At 42.3% G+C, this 20,450-nt stretch overlaps 2 protein-coding genes across 5 annotated transcripts; one reads left to right on the forward strand and one right to left on the reverse strand.

Moving 5' to 3' along the window:
* The first annotated feature begins 1,213 nt into the window (after positions 1-1,213).
* Positions 1,214-4,610, forward strand: LOC115733346 (disease resistance protein RPM1-like). The gene is made up of 3 exons (XM_048283692.1): positions 1,214-4,197; positions 4,322-4,393; positions 4,511-4,610. Exons 1-3 carry the CDS (start codon positions 1,214-1,216, stop codon positions 4,608-4,610), a joined length of 3,156 nt encoding a protein of 1,051 aa, XP_048139649.1.
* A 4,001-nt stretch (positions 4,611-8,611) lies between these two features.
* On the reverse strand, positions 8,612-16,894 carry LOC115741232 (kinesin-like protein KIN-7G). 4 transcript variants are annotated; one of them, XM_030675033.1, is made up of 14 exons: positions 16,537-16,894; positions 15,267-15,676; positions 14,920-15,009; positions 14,727-14,827; positions 14,511-14,624; positions 14,355-14,436; positions 14,181-14,248; positions 14,035-14,100; positions 13,836-13,960; positions 12,417-12,753; positions 11,221-11,319; positions 10,202-11,116; positions 9,256-9,575; positions 8,612-9,164 (listed from the first exon to the last, which is right to left on the reverse strand). In XM_030675033.1, the coding sequence occupies exons 2-14, from the start codon at positions 15,475-15,477 to the stop codon at positions 8,843-8,845; spliced, it is 2,850 nt and encodes a 949-aa protein (XP_030530893.1). In that variant the 5' UTR covers positions 15,478-15,676; positions 16,537-16,894; the 3' UTR covers positions 8,612-8,842. The 4 variants fall into 4 exon arrangements, with proteins under 4 accessions (XP_030530893.1, XP_030530890.1, XP_030530892.1 ...); XM_030675030.1 differs by having other exon boundaries at positions 11,215-11,319; XM_030675032.1 differs by having other exon boundaries at positions 11,215-11,319; positions 15,267-15,690.
* Between the last annotated feature and the right edge of the window lie 3,556 nt (positions 16,895-20,450).

Raw genomic sequence — 20,450 nt, forward strand, 5'->3', positions numbered from 1 at the left:
CGTGCAATGTAAAAAGGCTAGTTGTCTACGCCAGTGATTTTCTGCCAAAACTCAATTAGCAAAACATGAAAAGGTTTAGGACTAAATCAACAAAATTGCAATAAGTTTAGGTTTTTTTGGACAATTTTCCCGCCCCTTGGTTGCATTGTAGATCATTTGTCATGAAACATGTGCCACAGAACCTGTTACCTGAGAGAGCTTTGGTCAACATAACTGACATAACTATAGCTTGTTTTGTAAGACGACAAGAGAGCTTTCTTTTGTCCATTACTTCTATTCCAAACTTGCTATTTAAGGAAGGAAAAATCATAGCCAAATGATGGGGGCAAGGTATAAGCATAACAACCACATTTCCTAGTATGGTGGGCATGTTTGTTTGGTAATGTTCGATTCGTTGATTGTGCTTTAAAGTGTCTAACCCGCGAAGAAAGACACGAAGTAACCCCACCAAAAAAGATCGAATAAATGCTTCCCTTGACATTGCTAATATTGCCAAGGAACAAGGCACCAAGGCCATGCAAGACTACACAATTTTTGCTTGGAGTGAGAATCTTAACTGAGGGTTCCTTCCTCATTCACCGGAAGAGCTCTCCTATGCAAGGAAGACTCCACATACAACTTTTGACATGATTTCGATCTGTCTGACTAATCGATTAAGTGTTCTCGTTTGATACGTGCATGATATGTCTCTCCGATCCCACGTCGCTCATATGCGCCGCTAAAGAGTTAAATTCTCAAGGGAGGGTGGAATTTCATCATGATGTGAAATTCTTGAGGGGCAATTTTTTTTTTTTTTTTGTCATTTCTGCAACTCCTAGTCCGGCGACTGTAATGATCGAATTGATTATCTTCAGGCATAGGAACAAACTATGGAATACTGAGGTGGATGTGTAAGATGGCTACATCAAGCGATTCGACAGATTTCAAAAGCGGAAAGCTTTACCTGACTAGCCTTATAAACTAAATCTTGCATCATAAGTTATTGCGAGAGATGCTTTCTCCCGTCTCACGGTCCAAAAATGGCACAAGCAAAGAACCGAACAAACCTTGTCGTAGACAGGAGAGACCATACCAAGAAAAGCATATGATAAATGAAGAACATACATAGAGAGAGAATGATATGTCCCAACAAATTAATTCGATCTAACCAAACAAGCCAACATACATACACACACACACACGGCCTTGCTCGAAACAAACACATTGATCAGGCATGGCTGCTTCTGATGCGAAAACACACACGATGGCTAGCGAAGCAGCCGCCGAGATCTTGTCGCAGAAACTAGAGATCTTGCTCTGCCACCCGGAGTGCGCCAGGTGCTTATCGATGGAAAAGCTCGTGAAGGAGGCCAAGGAGAAGGTGGCCACGATCCAAGGGTTCTTTTCCACTCAAGACAGACCGTCCAAGAGCATGGAATGGTTGGGGCGGCTCCTCCGAGCCATGTATGAGGCTGAGGACTTCATCGACAAGTTCCACCTCAGAGAGGCCCGCGGGAGGCAAGGGGCCCTGCACGTGGTCACGAGGCCGGCCGCCGAGCTCGTCTCCAAGTATGAGCTGTGGAGGAACTTGTCCAATCTGGTGAAAAAGATGGAGGAGTTGTGTCAAGATCAGTACTTGAAGGGCAACATGGAAACGGCGGGGGCAACCCCTGCTAGCGTAACATGGAAAGGCCCAAAAAAGGTGAGGCTGACTAGCTACTGGAATCTGCAAGCATCCTTCTTCTTCTGTCACAAGGAGAAGAAAAAGGAAATAATGGGGCCGATTGTGGCGAAAGCGGAGGGGTGGCTTGTCGCTGTGACTTCGATTTTGGGTGAGCAAGGCACCGGCAAGACGTTCCTCACGAGATCGGTCTACAGGGAAGCGATGTCCCTGGGTGTTGAGTCGCGTGCTTGGGTCCGCATGTCGGCCGACATGGAGGTGAAGGAGTTCCTGCTCGAGATACTGAGGCAAATGGGGAAGCCAGCGAGGGAGGTGAAGGACATGAAGTTGGAAGAGATAATGGAAATGCTTTCCAACGAATTGGGCAAGATGAAGAAGTTCCTCATAGTGTTGGATGACGTGCAGCCGTCCAACGAGCTACTCTTGCGAAGGTTAGTGGGGATCATCCTGTTCCATGGGCAGGGCCACATACTCATCACCACTCAACACTGTAACATAGCCAAGACCATGGATTTTTCATTAGGAAAAAGGTCGTTCAAGCTAGATAAATTAAACGATCATGAAAGCGAGAAGATGCTCGCTAGTAAGTTGTATAGAGTACCCGATGGTCAGAGGCTCTCGAAGAACGAGGACATCCTAAGTACTTGTGGGGGCTTGCCGCGCAGTCTGTCCTTGCTTGGCGGGTTGCTGTCATATACTGAAGAGCACGAACGCCAAGAGCCCAAGCTCTCGGCGTTGCTGAAAGATTGTTCGGGATTAGCAGGTATAGTACAATCGAGTTACCGTAGATTGCCGGTTCATCTAAAACCGTGTTTCATCTACATGGCTTTGTTCCCCGTGGCATCCCCAATTCCGACAAGAAGGCTAGTAAGGCTGTGGTTGGCCGAGGGCTTATTGGATTCGCATTGTTACGACAGCGAGGGGAAACGGACGAGGCTGCCTGAGGATGTAGGAGAGAATTTCATTCTGGAGCTCGCGGAAAGGAACCTGATTGATGTGGTGAGCTGGAGGGCGGACGGATCCCCCAAGGCTTGCCAAATGCCCACCTGTCTGCACGACATGATCCTCCCGATCGCGATCAGCACGGGGTTCCTTCACATACATGACGCTAGCAAGTCGAAAGACGGGAATGACGGCGACTCGACCGCCCAGCAAGAACAGGCCCAACCGCGAGAAACCAAGGTCCGGTGGCTTGCGGAGCACACAAACATAGTCAGAGGCGGCCAAGGTGGTGGCAACCCCGGCTTGAACCTCGGCCACGTCCGCTCATTTCTGTCGTTCTACCCGAGGAGAGGCATGCTCACCAAGGACATCAGCACCGTCCTGCGGAACATCACCTCCAAGACTGACTATAGCTTGCTGAGGGTACTCGACTTGGAGGGCGTGTATAAGCCGTCCTTGCAAGGGGTGCTCCACAAGCTGGTGCTCCTAAGGTACCTAGGATTGAGATCCACGGTGTTGGACTCGATCCCGGGCGAGGTCGCGGATCTGCACTATCTCGAGACTCTCGACATAAAGCACACCAACATCACTTCCCTCCCGAGTTCCTTGTGGAAGGCGAGGAACCTGAGGCACCTGCATCTCAACTGGTTCTACATCGACTTGAAGAAGATCCTCAAGGCTTGTGGCAACAACGTCGAGGCCTTGACTAAACTCCAAACCTTAAGCGGGCTGGTCATCGGTGACGTGAAGGAGGACTCGATGACGGGCCACATGAACAGCTTAAACTCTCTCACCACGCTCAAGCTTTTCTTGCAACTGTCGGATAAGGCCCCCTCCTCAGGCGCTGCAGGCGCTGCAGGGGAAATGATATCCCGTTGGATTAGCACCGGGCTCACCAATCTCCAGTCCTTGACCTTTGGGGTGATCCAAGAAGCCAAATCCGCTGAACAAGCCGAGCCCCAGGCAGGAGCCAAGCAAGAGGTAGGAGCGGCACCGGCGGAGCCCACGAAAGCCAAGCCAGAAGAAGAAGCCAAAGCCAAGAAATCGCAGGTAGGAAAGTTACCAACACTGTCGCTGGCTGAACGACATCACGAGCTGTTGGAGCTCTACTTGCTGGGGCGACTCGAGAATCCCATCTGGACAACGCTCTTGCCCGACTCGCTCCGGGTTCTGACTCTATCGGGTTCGAAGGTGGAAACAGACATGATCCCCGAGCTGGGGAATCTCCTGACGAACCTGAGGACGCTCAGGCTCTTGGCCAACTCTTTCCGAGGCAAAAGCTTGAGGTTCACCGCAGGTGGCTTCCCGAACCTCAAGATCTTGAAGATTTGGAAGCTGCCACAGCTCGAGGACGTGACTATCGAAGAAGGAGCAATGCCGCATCTCAAAGAAGTCGAGTTCAGGCACCTCGAGAAGCTGAAAACTATCGATAGGATCTGCCGTTGCAAGGAGTTGGAAACCATATGGGTGATATATGGCACCGATAAACCTGCTTTTGTGAAGCCTCTCGAGGACGGTAACGGAGATGAGACGATTCTGCACGTCGAAAGAGACACCGAGGGGTCCGGATCTATGGACACCGACGAAGACGACAGGTATGAGATGATTGATATTCAATCTCGAACATGTTCTACACGCGTGGTGATTGAAAATGCTTTTTTTAGTCTTGATAATTTCAATAATTACTTAGTAGTTTTTAAAAAGAATGATAAAATTCAGGGACAAAGAAGGAGAGACGTCCGCTCAACACCCTGAAGAGGAGAAGCACCAATCAACGGGCGACGGCAATAGGTATGGGACAATATTAAACCTCAAACATGTTCACTACGCACGATGATAGAAAATGTTCTTGTGCACTCGATAATTTCAATAATTGCTTACTAGTTACTAAAAAACGATAAAATTCAGGGACGAAGGAGGAGATATGTCCGGCCAGCACACTGAAAAGGAGAGACCCCAATCCACGGACGACAGTGATGACAATCATATTCATATTCATGTAGAGTGAATAAATAAGTTGTTGTGATGGTTGTATTACGTGATGAACTGATGTGATGACATTCATATTGATGTAAGATACTCTTTCTTCGGTCCTAAGAGTCTGTGTCGACAAACGCTCAGTCCGACGAGGTAAGAAAGGCATTGAAGTGGGGAATGCCATGGGAGACATGAGCTAAAATAACCAAACTAATCAGCCAGGAGCTGTTAAATGACAGGGCATGTAAGAAGATTATTTTTATACCTAGAAAGTTTACCTAGCACGGCCTTATTAAAGGTAAGAAGATCCCTAAAGCCTAGTATTCCGTTGTCTTTTCTTGCTTTGAGGGTCTTCCAAACTCCTCCGATGAATTCCTGACCTGGATGTGTTCTGTTTCCACCGTAAAGAGGCAATCTTTTTCTCGATAGCTTTGCATACATATATTGGGATTTTGAATATTTACATGGCGTACTGCGGCAAATCTTGTACCTCAGCTTTAATCGAGACCTCCTTTCCAGCTTTAGACATTAAGTTCTCTTTTCATCTTTACACATAGCAACTTTCATCGACGAGGATAATTAATCAGCCGCAGGAGCACATTCTCCCAAATAATGCTCGAAAGTGGCCAACTAAATCTCAAATATGGATTCGAGTTCATCGGCTGGTCATGTTGAAGTAATACGTTAATAAAAGCATTTATCATGAAGGAGGAAAAAATTTAAGAAACACAACGTGCGGTGGTGCTTGCTGTCTTGTGTGCCATTTTATGTGGAATCGGGATCTTAGATATTTACCCCGAGATGATGAGGAAGCCCCACGAAGATTAACCGGCTGATAAAATGATACAAGAGCCTCGTCTTGGTCTTTGTTGTCCATTTTTATATAAGCGAGGTACTCCATCATAAATCGATATCATTATGTTTTGATAACTGGATGTGTTATATCAGCTTTTTTTAGTCAAAATTGATCGAATGTACTCAATGGACAAAACTTATAAATGTTTATAATTCAATTGGTACACTTGAAAGATTTAAGACTGAATTGACACTAACGCAATTAGTTCGGGACTATAATAATGTCTAACTAAGGTGCGAGTATTTTGAGGAACGACATCCACATCCCAATCGTGCTTTTGAAAGGATAAAGTGAAAACAAGATCATGGAGAGGCACCAGTATTGGGAAAATTTCCAAAAAAGTCATAAACCTATTGAAATTGTACCAATTCAATCCTTTTTTTTTTTTTTTGCCGCTTCAGTCTTAAATATTTTGTAATTGCGCTATTTCAGTACATCTTGTCAATTTTGGCCGGTTGGTATTGACGTAGACACCAGCCCGACCAGCGACATTAAATCCGATTCTTTTATTTTTTATTTTTTTATTTTTTGGAGAGAGGAAATCATTTTTCCTCATCTTTCATCTTTCCACTTCTTCACATTCCTTTTCTTTTTGATAATTTAAAAAAAATATATCAATTTTTTTATATTTCTTAATAAATTTTTATTATTTAATAAATTTTCCTTTTTTAATTATTTGTTTATTTCTTTAATTTTTATATTTTTTTTCAAACAACAAAAAATACTCCCCTGCACACCTTACATGGTAACGTTCCTACCATGTAACGTATTTTATATGAGCACCACATGTGATGGTAATATTGATATTATAAGATATATTCTCTTTGAGCAAGTGCTCTCATATGGAAAAGTTGATAATGTGTGTATAAGCACAGGTTTGCTTTTTAAGTGTATTAAAGATATAATTGATTTCTGAGGATGCAATTGAATTATGAAATTCTTAAACATCTAAAATCTCCAGCAATTTGAAAGCCGAGTCCTTAATTGCAAAAATCCAAAGGACGAGTAATAAGTTTCTTTGAACTGATTTTAGTATTCTATATTAGACAAGATAAGCCAACGAATGTTAAATGTTAAATTATATCAAAAGCAAAGATCTTTTACCCAACTAGTTTTGTCTTAAACATAAGGACTTTACTAGCATATTCGTCTTTAGGTGACTGTGAGAATAATAATATACTGCGATCCATAAATTTCAAAGAATGGACCTCACAATAAATTTAACTAATTATTATTTATTTTTTATGACCTAAAAAGCAGACTGTTAACATAATAGTCACCAAAAAAACTGTTATATAATCAATCTCGTCTCATGGTCAAAAATTGCAAAAGCAAAGAATCTAAGAATGCTTGGTGTAGACAGAAGAGGCCATACCAAGAACAGCATAGAAAAATGAAGAATATCTATGAATTCAACTAATGCAAGCAAACAAGCCAACAGACACACGCCCACGCGACCTGGTTTGAAAAAAAAAAAAAATTGATCAGCCATGGCTGCTTCCGACACGAGAAGCTGCACGATGGCCGCCGAAGCCACCACCCAGATCGTGTCTTAGAAGGTAGATATCTTGCTCTCTCCCTCGGTGTGCTTCAAGTGCTCACCGACGCAGGCCCGCGCGAAGGATGCCAAGGCGAAGTCGGCCACGATCCATGAGTTCATTTCCACTCAATACAGGCATGAACAAGCGGGAGTTCCTGTTCGAGGTACTGAAGCAAGTCTAGAAGCTAGCGAGGGAAACGAAGGACATGGATATCAAGGAGAAAAAGAAAATGCTGCACCGGAAATCAGTCGAAATGAAGAGATTCCTCATGGTGTTGGATGACGTCCGGCCATTCGACGAGCCACTCTTTCGAGAGTTAGTAATGAACATCCCGTTCATTTTGCGGGGCCACATAATTTAGACGACTCAGGATAGCCTGGAACATGAGCACATCCAACCGGCATATCTAATCAGGCTAGAAAAATTGGGCAATGAAGAAAGGCGGGGGATGCTCTCTTGGAAGTTGCATCGAGTACTCGACGATGACAGACTCTCAAATGAGGAGAAGGATATCCTACACGTGTCGTGGCTTGCCGCTCTGTATATCCTTACTCGGCGGGCTGCTGTCGAATGTTGGAGAGCATGAACGCTCATTGTTGGCAAAAGAGGGTTCTATGATGACAGCATGGACAGCTTGACCACGCTCACCACGCTCAAGCTTTACTTGTCGGAGCAGCTCGAGTTGGGACACCTCAGGCGCTGCAGGAAAAGTACTAGCCGATGGGATTAGCTTCGGGCTCACCAATCTCTAGTCCTTGACCTTTGGGGTGATCCAAGATGCCGAACCTGAGGAAGAAGCCGAGCCAGCTGAAGAATCCGAAGATGAGCCCTCGAAGAAAGAAGCCGAGCGGGCGACATTGGAGAAAGAAGCATTACCAGAATTGCCGTTGGCTCAACATCACGAGCTGTTGGAGCTCTACTTGCTGGGGCAACTCAAGAATCCCATCTGGACACGGCTTGCTCCGGGTTCTGACTCTGTCGGGTTCGAAGTTGAAAACAGACATGATCTCCGAGCTGGGGAATCTCCTGAGGAACCTGAGGACGCTCAGGCTCTTGGCCAATTCGTTCCTAGACACTAGTCTGTGGTTCGCCAAAGATGGTTCCCGAGCTTCGTGACCTTGGAGATTTGGAAGCTGCTTCTCCTTCGGGAGGTAATTTTCGGACAAGGAGCAATGCTCCACCTCAAAGAACTCGAGTTTAGGCACCTCGATAGGATGAAATGTGTCGGAGGGATCAACGAGTGTAAGGAATTGGAGACTGTGTATGGTAGTCAAAAAGGTTGCTCATGGTTTTGTTGATGTTGACCATCTCAAGGACGGTTGGAGGACAACAGGCATGAGACCGTATTAAATCTCAAACATGTTCTCTACGCACAACGAAGAAATTGTTTTGTCGTATTAAGTGATCTACTGACGTGATGCCATTCAGCTAATGCAAGAAACTCGTTCTTCGATCTTAGGCATCTATGTCTGCATATGTACTCCATCCAATGAGGCCAGAAAAGCATTGAGTCGCAGTTAATGAGCGCATGCCGCATGAGTCGTGAGCTAAATAGCTAAGTTAGTCAGCCACAAGCTTTTTTAAATATATCTATGAAAGCAGAAAACAAATAAGAGCATATGTATATGGAAACAGAAAACATATAAGAGAATGGAAGAAGTAGATACATGATATACGAGTCTAATCAACTTCAATCAGGCGCCAATGCTTACGTTGAAGTGCCTAGACCGGTTAGAGGACCTGCGAGCCCTCATCTGTTCATGAGTAAATTTACAAAGCTTTCGTGCAATGACCTGCATCTAAATTACGTATACGTATAGTACCAGTTAAAAAGAAGTCATACCATCTCAGACTTGTTACAAAACTTCACATGAAGGACATCATGTTGCTTCTCCACTTGCGGAATTTTGTGCTTGATAGCCGAGGAGTAAAGTTGAGGCCAAACATCTCCTTGGAAGCTTCCTCTGGCTGAATAAAACCGACAAGCTTGGCGACAATTTCGGCACTCTTGGCAACATGATCCATATCTTCTGTGTCGGACCACAACCGTTGGGTTAACTGCAAACTCCTACGCTTTGTATTCAAACCGATCCCCCAAGTTTGGAAGAGCATCTCTCTATCTTTCCTGGTGAACTTCTTTTGCAACTGCTTGGTAAGCATCTGCCTCTCACGCCGAAGATATTGTACGCTGTTCAGCCAAATAAGATCCCCGACTTAATATGTTCCCACTGTGGATTTAACAAAAGCAGTGTGTGTTTCATATAATCTGAATTCAGTACCTCGAAGCAGCAGTCAACTTCTGACCATCTTCCAGAGCTTGACTACTACGGGCAGAATTATCCCTAAGAAAGGACAACCTCCTGAGCTCTACCTCCATGTAGATAGAATCTGTCGGATCGCCTTTAAACAGAAGGAAAAAGTAGCTCCTGTGAACTAATGAGACGTTGCATTCCTTCCACAGTTTGACGATCTCCTTTTGCAAGTTTTTGAAGCGTGAAAACCATTCTGAAGAACCTTCTGCATCATCTTCAATTGGATCCAAGCCAACATCCTTAACGTGTTTAGTAGGTGCAATCACATTTGGTTTTATGTCATGTCCCTATCAATCAAAAGAGTCACCGCTGAGCAAAATGTGCGTATGCTGACAAAACATCCATATCTGACGGTAGTGACCAGACACTCTAAAGTAAGTTCTCCAAATTTCAAAGCAGTTTATATTCCAGTGAACGGTACTCCAAACTTATTTGCGTGTCCCCATTTACATATAACAATACTCATATAGCTGAAACCATAGCTTGGCAATATCAATACATCGGTCGCCATATATTTGTACACAGAAAAAGCTTTCTTCAGACGAATCAAGATTCTCTAAAATATTTAACAAACTTTAAAACACCTGAAAGCCATGGCTTCTGTACCCTGTCTGTAGTATGTTTTCCAACACAACGTAAAAGAAGCCCAATCTGACCCGTGCGGGGCCAAAGCCCTAATAACTCCCATCGACTTCAGTCATGGGGTGTCGTTCAAATATTTTGAATCAGACAGCAGAGATATAACATTACTTGATACGGACGAAGCATAATAACTCCTATGTTATAAATATATTCTAATAGAGAAAATGAAAAATTTGTGAGGTCCTCCAGAATAATTAATCCATTGTTCATTAGATAGCTCAAACATGACTGTGATAAGAGGAACAAGGAAAGGCAAGGGAACAAAGCTCACCCCATGCTGACCAGGTTGATCCTCCTGCTGAGCAATGGACTCCCCTATTTCAGAAGCGGAAGCTGTACTGCTGTTGCATTTCTCAACTGTCCGAATTATCTCTGCTTGAAGCTCATTATCCACAGAATCCTCCAGTGAATTATGAGAACCACTACTGGGCAAATTTTCTTGGGACCCATACTTCAATGAAGGAAACTTTCTCTGACATCCCTCAGGTCTTCCAGGACAATCTTTTTCGTATCGAAGGGGAGGTGTGCTATGGTTTATCTCCATCTGCTCAATTGAAGAGGAACTATTCAGGAGGCCAGACTCACAACTTTTACTCCTAGGTAGCTTGAAACTTCCGGATGTAGGCAGCTCTTTCTCCTGCATCATTGAATATGGTTTTTCAGCAGAAGGTTCTACATAATCCTGAGGAACACTGTCTAACGGTCTAGTTTCCTCCAAAGTTGGTGATCCCAATTTCTCTTTTTCGTCATCACCTTCCTCAACCACAATATAGTCCAAGATGCTTTCCTTCTCCACTGATGACAAACCACCATTGCCACGGCAATTCGAGTTTGGCTTTTCCAGCTCAATGCAGCGTACTTCTCTGCAAAAGTCCTCAGAATTTTCATCAGTGTATTCTCCAATGTCCTCCTGACATATGCTATTTCGCCTGGAGGGAGATATCGGAATTGAGAGCTGTGAAGAGGGGTCAGATAGTGAGGAGTTTTCTTCAAAGTCAGGAATGTGGATAATATGCCCATCTGAATCACTCCTACTGTGTTGATCTGAATACTGACATGAATCAAATGTTAAGATGCCAACATCCACATAATCATTATCTGCTCGGTTTTGAGGATCTGACCGAGGGCTATTGAGTTCCCATGAACCTCGCACGCGAAGTTTAGGGTAATTACTGCATGCATCCACCTGAAGTATTATATGAACAGAAGATTCATTAAGGAATAATTGGTGCTACAAAGTGGAGGACGGCAAAGCCATCAAGGAATCTAACAAGGTAGAATCACCCATACAGTTGAAGGTTTGTGATCCACAACCAATCGGTGCAAATCCTGAACCTCAGACTGAGCAAGGTCTCGCTGTAGAGACAATTCTGCAATCTCTTTCTTGAGCTGTGAGAGGGCACAACCACAGAAAATAAGGTTTTAAATAAGGAAGTGGTTTCCCGACTTAGAAATGGAAAAAAAAATGCTTCACTATTCGTAGAACTTTAAAGGGTATGACGAGATGGAAATTTACAAACATAATCCTAAAAGTGCCGCAGCAAAAAAAACTATTAAGAAGGCCGGTTAATAAGCCGAATGGTTAGCTCTTCACAAGTTATAACTGATTTTGGTACCGGCTGAAGTTATTACTCATTCCAGCAAAGGGAAATGCGCATAAACCTACTGGCCATAGAATTTTCTATGCCAAATTTACACCGATTAGTGAAGGTTTGTATGCTTTTAGCTCTGAAGTAGATGCCCGTTGACAGCATCGTGGCAAAACTAAAATGGAATGAATATGAAAAAAGAACAAAGTAATATGATAAGACAAGCTCACAATTTTTGTGGAGAAAAGTATTGCAGAAAACATCAGTTGGACATCCAGGTAAAATCAGAACCTTCACTCAAATAAGCTCTACTTGTCTTTTTAGGCGGAAAAATAAATGAATAACATAAAAGAAAAGCCGATAAGAAAGTCACAGCTATAAATGCTAACACTGCATAATGGTGAGGCTGTGGGTTATTACCCAAACGTAAGGAAGGTTAGAAATGGTCCAAAGGAACATGCTAGGGTGAGAGAGATTAAAAAAATTCGCATTTCAGGAAAATATGCATTCTGCACGGGAAAGTTAAAAAGGGCAGGCAAAGATATTGCTCTTAAAATTCTCTGTTAAGTTTTGAGTTCCCAAGTTATACTCCCAACTTTTACCCCGAACTTTTCAAGTGGATGAGATCAATCAATAGACTTCAATTGAGATGAAATTGCATGTATTGCGCACTGAAGGATATTCAACCTAATTGAACTGGTGGAATTCCATTGGTATGAAAGGGATAATTGACTTTCTGACACAGGAGCATACTAAGGAAGAAGTTAGAAGACACACCTAGTTTATGTATTATAGTTACACACAAGCACCGCCCTTTTCCATAGATAGTGAGAGAAACCTCAAAAAATGTAAGAGACATCAAATCGCAATATTAAAAGCGTTAATGCGAATCATCACCTTCTCAATTTGGAGATCCTTTTCCCGAAGCAGCACCGCAGAATCAGATGAAACGGAGGCTAGTCCTAGATTTCTCAGCTCACTCTCCAATCTAGCCAATTCTCTCTGTAAATGCTTTACCAATGCTTTATCAGACATAACAACATTAACCTGTGCATTTGTGGCGACCTCTTTAGCACAACTTGCAAACAGTAGTGTATTTCTTGACTGTTCAACATGACTTCGGGCAGGACTCATTGTACAGATGATGGAAGTTCTAGCATTCCCTCCCAGTGAGGATTGTAGAATACGAGTCAGTTTGGAATCTCGGAAAGGAATATGTCCATTTCTTCCCTTGCTGGAGCCATTCAAACAGTTCTAATCAATAATCATAAGTTTAAAAACAAATCAACAATAAATTGAAAGAAAAGAGAGCTTAAGACTGCAATACTTCCACCAAATAACAATCTCGTATAGAATCTTATTACTAGCAACTATTCTATTCATGCAATGAAAGATGAGAAATTGGTGAAAAACCATCACCGATGGTCTGTTTCGAATTTGTATAAGGTTTTTTTTACTTTCCTCCAAAACATTGATAAAGAAAATAAAAGATGCTTTAAGTTGTAAACAAATAAATTAAAAGAAGTACATAAAACAATGCATTTCAATATTCACATGTTTTAAAATTTTAAGATGTTCAATGTGCGATAAAAGTCAAATTTCAAATACAAGAAAAGTAAAACGCGAAAAAGTCAAACTCGCTCCAAACAAACCTAACCAACTACTCTGGAGTCTCTTGACTTCTTATGCTTTGAAACAGTTCATGCTCTTAATGCTACAATCTGCATGATAAACTATATGGAGCCGAAGGCTAAAAACTTAGTCAATAGCCCATAAAACTAATCCCCTACTCTCAAAACAATAACTTTTGACTATACAATCAAATTTATGATCCTGTCTAATGAATTGACCGAAGCATTTGGTACAAGAGATACATGACATTACTAATGGAGAAAATGGTAGCAAAGATAGGCGCGTTGTCAGCTCTGTGAGCACTTGGTAGTCACAAACAGGTAGGCAGACAAGCATAAATGGAACGAAACATGTGGCTGCCCATGCACTTAACCTGCCACAGACCCTGATGGAGGATGGAAAGTGTAAACAGAGCTCAGTATCTCAATTTTAGTGAAAGCAGGATAGGAAATAGAGCGCAACGGCATAATGGGATCCGTATTGCCCATCCTATTTTGTGGGAGAAGGCTCGGTTGTTCATGTTTATCACGTGTCTACGCAGGTAAACTAGTATTGTGTCTGAAATAGACCTTTGGCACAGAAAAGGCGTTGCAGTGGTGCTCTATGTTCATGTTAGTGCATGGTCCATCTAAATTATAAGTTTTCTAAGATGAAGACAATGAAAAAGCAAGCACTAAGGCCAACCTCAGCTTGCGGATAACTGTTCCCAAAGTCAGCAAACTGCGATTTATGTGGCAACCCTCTTTCAACCTTGCACCAGCTGATAATGACTGAGATGCACGCTCACTTCCTGCTAGATCCACGAAGTTCTGCAATTAAAAGAAACTATTATATTCTTCCAGTAACAATCTAAAAGTTGACGCGGAGTACTAGATATTCATACCACAGTAGCAGCAAGAGTGCTTGACTTATCGTTCCCCAAGAACTCACGAGCCGAACTTTCAATTGTCTGGCAGCAAAAGCAATGAGCAATAAATTTTTGAAATTTTAATAAGAATTGACAGCAAAACAGGTAGAATTCACCATTACCAGTCTGAGAATCTGATGTGATCTTGAGCTAGCTTCATTAAGGCATGTCTCTCCAACCTGTCTTTGAGCTGTGAAATCCAAATGATCAGCCTAAGCATTTTATTGTGCTGCTAAATAGAGTATTCAACCATGAAATTCATCCAACACAAGAATGAATGAAGCCTTAGTCCTGACCTTCACAGACAGAAAGAAGTTCCTGAAAGTGGCTCCAGTCCTTAAGGGTTTCCTCTGTAAGTTTCTCCACTATAGTCCCTCTCTGTCAAAAGAGCTATCTTTCACGGTGATGTTGGATGAGCTCAGAGTTCCTCAGCATAGTACAAAGAAATTTACCTCCGGATCATCTAGAAGTCTCAGTGGAGTACTATCTGCACTGAGGAGGTCTCTCACAGACTCGTTGTAGATCTCCATCGCAGAAAACTTCAGCAGAAATTCTCTTTCCTTGTGCTATTGAGGAACAAGAGAAAGTCTTTATTACCGTGCAAAGGTTAGAGAAAGAAGTTGCAACTGAGAATGGAGGAGATCTTTAAGTATTACACGACTTGTTACCTTTTCTATGTAGCTGTATATATCTGCCATTGAGTATTCAGTAATTCCACTCATAGTGTATGTTTTTCCACTACTTGTCTGTCCATATGCAAAAACACTTGCTGCAACATTGGGCAGCAGATGGTTGCAACCTCAGGCAAATACCACCGAAACAAAGCAACATCGGAAGGAAATAGAACAGGTTAAAGTTTACCATTTATCCCACTGACAACTGAAAGAGCAACTTTCTTGGCTCCTTCCTCGTACACTTGCCTTGTGGAGCAATCACACCGGAAAACTCTGTCTGCAAATCAGCCGACACGGAGAACACGTAACACTAAGAGACATTGGACATAACGCTTTCTCAAGTCGATGATGATTTCCAAGAATACAAAGACCAATCATTTATAAAAAAAGTCCATCATTAGAAACATCCGTCGGAATTTGAAGACGTGGGCTCGAGACCAAAAGGATGCTGGATCCAACATAACATGAAAATGTGCTCAAGGGAAGGCAAAGAAGAAAGAAAGGAAAAAACTTCATTGATTGGGATTCAATTACCCAATGTGTAGGCAGCTGGGTACATGGACCGCTCTGAAACAGAGAGATTGTTTCTGTAGATGATGGTGGTGTCATTGATGCATTCCCAATCTGATACATCATTCCTAGAAATCTCCTTCTGATTCAAGGGCCTGAGACGAACTGATACAAAGATTTTCTCTTCACAGGGAGTCAACCCCTGCATTATCTCCTGGCCGTTAACTGCCACCATTGCTCACCTCCTTACTATCCGAGTATATGATCCGTCCAAAATCAAGATTAGTCTTCACTGCCAGCGACACATCACGTTGTTCTACGCCCCATTACACACTGTCAGACTAGGCATTGCGGTTTTGGAGTCAATAAAGCGATTGATGTTGGGATCTTATGAAATCTGAGGCCCATCCAACTTCTGCACCTACCATCGTCGCCTGTCATGAACAAGCTAATCATGGCTTAGAGCTAAATCACCCGCGTTCCATCATTTTGTCTTAAGCACAAAAATCGCTTCCTCCTTAATTGCTCCTTCCTTCTGTCATCTAAATTGGAAAAGTCAAGCAAATGCATATCTGAAGTCACAACTTCCCATTCTCCAAGAGAAAAATGGGCGGTGTTGCTTTTTTCTTCAAATTATGAAATAATTTAAAATGAACCCTTTGGAGTTTTCTGAGATGGTCCCCATAACAGACTGTCAAAAAAGTCTCCTTTCCTCGTGCTGACTTTGAATATAGGATGTCTTTAGAAAAACAAAGCACGACATATTTTCACCTTGGGAAGTGAAGACTTACCAAAGAATGTCTGAGATCTACGCAAAGATCCATGGCACTGTGCATTTCACAGCAGTGCGGGGAGAGAGAGAGAGAGAGACGGAGTTCTAAACTGGCCTTTGAAAATTTTTAGTCGCCTCATTTCCTTCTTAATTGGACAGCAAACAGCAAAATCTCCGCAGGGCGTAACATGAATTTCCGCAAAACTGTTCGCTCTCTCACACTTTAAAACACAAAGCGAATGCACTTAGAAGAAGCAACCAAATTTTCATGACATGTCTCCGAGCTACAAGCGGAGCCACCTAAATTCGACAAGAGAAATGGCATTGCGAGAAGCTCCACCAATCTGTCCTTCGCTGTTCCAAACGAGAATGCACAAACGCATTCAAGTCGCTAGGCGAATGATTGAACACCCGCGAGATGGAACTCCAGAATGGGTTTCGACCATCGTTCTACTAACAATGCCTCGATGGGTTCATAAACTTGACCGAACGTAAAAAAGGGAAATTACCATTGACTCTCACCTGTCGAACTCGAATCCCTTCGCAAATCCCCCTCAGGATCTGACGCCACACGCCACTCCGGACCCAAATTGCAATCCCAGAAGAACCGGCAACAGGATCGCTTGCTTCCAACGTTTGAACCGAAAGAAGTGGGCGAGAGATGTCAAAATGCAGGCGAATGGAATGCGACTTCGCACGAGGATGGGCGAGAGATAGAGACAGAAAAGCGGAACCCTGGCAATCTCTGTCTCTCCGAGGAAGATGACGGTGAAGATTTGGATGGCTTTCTCAAGGCCCTGCGAATGTGGAGAGAGGGAGAGAGGGAGAGAGATAAAAGACGGTTGGTAATCGGGTTGGGTTTTGGATTTCGATTATTGCCGCTTTTGCCGGCTTCGTTTTAAGCCTTTGAATTAAAACTGCCGCCCGAAACCAAATTCCACTCTTTTCATTTAATTTCTAAATTCCATTTTTTATACGATCGGGAACGCGCAGCAGAAGCCGGACTTGGACCCACTTGCGTGTTCAGCTCGACCCATCTTTATTCAAAAGTTTAAGCTAGATCCGTCATATAGGTGGGCCAATCGGATCGAAAAGGATCCAATCCAAATTGACTCAATTGACCTGATTTGATCAATTCTCAATTAATAAAAGTATAGCAACGCATACCCAATCCATTTTGCTAAAATGTTTCTCCATTTAACCAACTCTTAGAAAATTGATACCCAAATTGAGGTGACAGCACATAATAAGCAAGCGCGAGACCAAATGAAATCGAGAAAGAGTCATGGAAGGAGGTTGGATGCAAGTAAATTGTGAACCTATTTAACACACATATTATTTTGAGTTTCGCCGTTCTAAATCTATTTATGACTCATCTATTGAATATAACTAACTCATACAATAACCTTGCTCATCAATAATGGATTAAGAAATGGGCTTACCACCTATTTTGACATGTCTAAATTTAAGTTAATGAGTTATGACCCTTATAAATATACTGATTTTCTTACACCTCACTAATTTCTTGCGTCGGAATTTTTTAACGCGACTCGTGCGTATATCTCAACAATCAGTACGTGCCCAAATTCTTCCACTTTCTCCGTGGCCTTCGTAGCAAATGGTGTAGTTAATTACGCGTGCCGTGTCAACTAACAACGCGATGCATGCCAACGGTAATTGTAACTATATTCCAAACGTGGAATTAGAGCTCCTTATGTTCTCTTTTCTACTAAGGTATCTTCTTAATTTGCTTAGCCAAGGTAGTTCGATGAGCAACAAAAAATTGCGATTAAAAATGTTAGGTGATCGATTTGATACCCAGAGAACCTGCAAGGGGAAATTGTGGTTTGAATTGGGAGGCCCGTGATTGCAATTTATGTAAGTATCGGGGCAGGTTGGTGAGCTATCCAACAAGCAAAAATTTTTAGCTCGGGAACACGTTTTATTTCAATGCTAGTTTTGATGCGACTGTTCATTTAATGAAAAGCCCTCGCCTCTTGGTTGGACAGTTGATTCACATGGTGGTGGTTGCTTGGAATCAAGATAACATCAAACTCCCAAAAAAAAAAAAAGATTATTTGCATTGGTTGCCATGTGACCCTTCATTGCTTTTTCTAACCCCAACTCTTTTATATGCTCTCTCGACCTCCTCGAGATGCCGATTGTCCAAGACATGATGATAACAGCGTGCAGCAGAAATTTGATACCTTAATTTCGGGGAAGATTGCCAAGAGAAAGTCCGAGTCCGAATTCATCAGCATATACAGTTGGTCCCATATTCACTCAAAATTTAAGCAGATGAATTATGGGCCAATTAGAATATATTAACAGTTCTACACCACATCCATTTTTCGATATGGGATTTCTCTAACACCACTCACTCACACATGCTTTCTAACACAAGGCTTATAAAAAGCACAATGTCGATGATGCCGCCAAAAAAAAAGGTAGAGCTAATTAGAATCGAATTAACCCAGCGCAAACTTTATTATCGTCTAATGAAAGGGGTTTTGTATTTACAGATAAATTTTGGAAGGAATCACATCAAATCAAAGTGATGGCAAAGCTGAGAGTTTAATCAAAGGTCTCTGTGATTAAAACTCCTGGGCACCCAATGGGCCACCGCTGCAACTTCCCCGATCTCATTTCGTAGATGCGTGAACTCGACAAGCGACCTAAAACCGACGTTGTTGGTGGGTCGGTGGGTTCACGATTACAGCCACGAACTGATCGGGCGGTAACTAATTAATTAATGCTGATCTGTGAATAGGTCTCTTGACCTAACCGGCCCCGTCAACCCTCCGGAAAGGGTGTGAAGTAAAAGTTAAACAAACGGTGATTTCAGATCAAGGAAAGGAGCGAAAATAGTCTCCCAATATTATAAAAATTTTTCAGAGGTTGTAATTAGGGCATGAAAAAGAACAGTCCGAACGGAAACCCAAATCGGTCCGATTAGGGGGAAAAAAAAGAGTTGGGTCGCATTAGGTAGGGGTTCCATTCTGTTCGGGTAGTAAGTAGAACAACGGATTTAAGACGGTCCGTTTCGGTTCGTTTTCAAGTCACAAACCCCGAAATGAACCCGAAACCACCCTCCATCACTGAGCTTGCTTCGAAACAAAAACGAGGAGCAAACACGTTCACGAGCATAGAAAGGGAAATCCCGACTCTCACGCCGGAGCATCCGACTGTCGGCTTCTTGCTCTCATCGCCTTCGATTCGATCGTATCGTCTTGAGCTGTGGGTTATGTTACTAGTAGCATGCATCTACCGGTGAACCTCGATGAACCGGGTCACCAAACAAAATTAACACGTGTAACAATGAGAAGCATGGGAACCCCAGTTTTTCTTTCTTCTCTCTCCCATATCCTTCTCCGCTAAAGGATCTTGTATGTGATAAAGCCATGATTATTGCATTGATATCAACTCGGCCTCAATATTTTCACATTGCTACCAATTGCATCCATTCGATCAATCTAGGTTAGAAATTATTAATGTGCACGCTGGCTATCTCGCGTGGCGCAATAGGGGCTAACGTGGATATTTCTTAATTTTTTAAAAATAATAAAATTTTCAATTACTTTTAATTATTTTTTCTGTCATTTTAGCCGTCGATGGCTGCCTAGCCCGTGGCCGACGTGGCCTCAAAGGACCTTCGCGACCCCGGTAGTTCTAGGTGAGGCGGCCCTCTCCTAGATCTAGCGAGGGTCGCTCACAATCTTCGCCGACCAAAATGAAAAGAAAACATAAAAGAAAGAAAGAAATAATAAATAATAAAAAAGATTAATACCACGAAAAAATTCAAACTGGTATACATGAGATGAATTTACCCAAATTATTTTTTTTATCACGAAAAACTCCAAAATGGTACATCCGTAACAAATTTACCTAAAACTGTTTTTTTATCATAAAAAAATATTAAACTGGTTCATGTGTGACAAATTTGCCCTAAACTATTTTCTTGACATTTAAAAATCTCAAATTGGTACATTTATGACAAATATGCCACAAACTAATTTTTTACCATAAAAAATTCTAATATGGTATAACCGTAATAAATTTACCCTCCGTTAGTTTTTATTAAACCGAGTTAATATCGAAAAAATCTCAAACTCGATACATCTGTCACAAATATAGGATAGAAATTTCAAATTGACACACTCGTCAACCATTACGTGCCATCTAATTTAGCAATTTAACGGTAAAATTTAACGAAAACTAGCAGAGAAAAATTTGTCACAAATGCACTAGTTTGAAATTTTTGTGGTAAAAAGATTTGGAGTAAATTTATTACGGGCGTAGCGGTTTGAGATTTTTTGTAGTAAAAAAAATAGTTTTGGATAAAGTTATTACGGATATACTAGTTTGAAATTTTTCATGATAAAAAAATAGTTCCAAGTAATTTTATCACACACGTACCAATTTGGGATTTTTCTTGA

The sequence above is a fragment of the Rhodamnia argentea genome, chromosome 8 (genome assembly GCF_020921035.1).
Source record: "Rhodamnia argentea isolate NSW1041297 chromosome 8, ASM2092103v1, whole genome shotgun sequence".
NCBI lineage: Eukaryota > Viridiplantae > Streptophyta > Magnoliopsida > Myrtales > Myrtaceae > Rhodamnia > Rhodamnia argentea.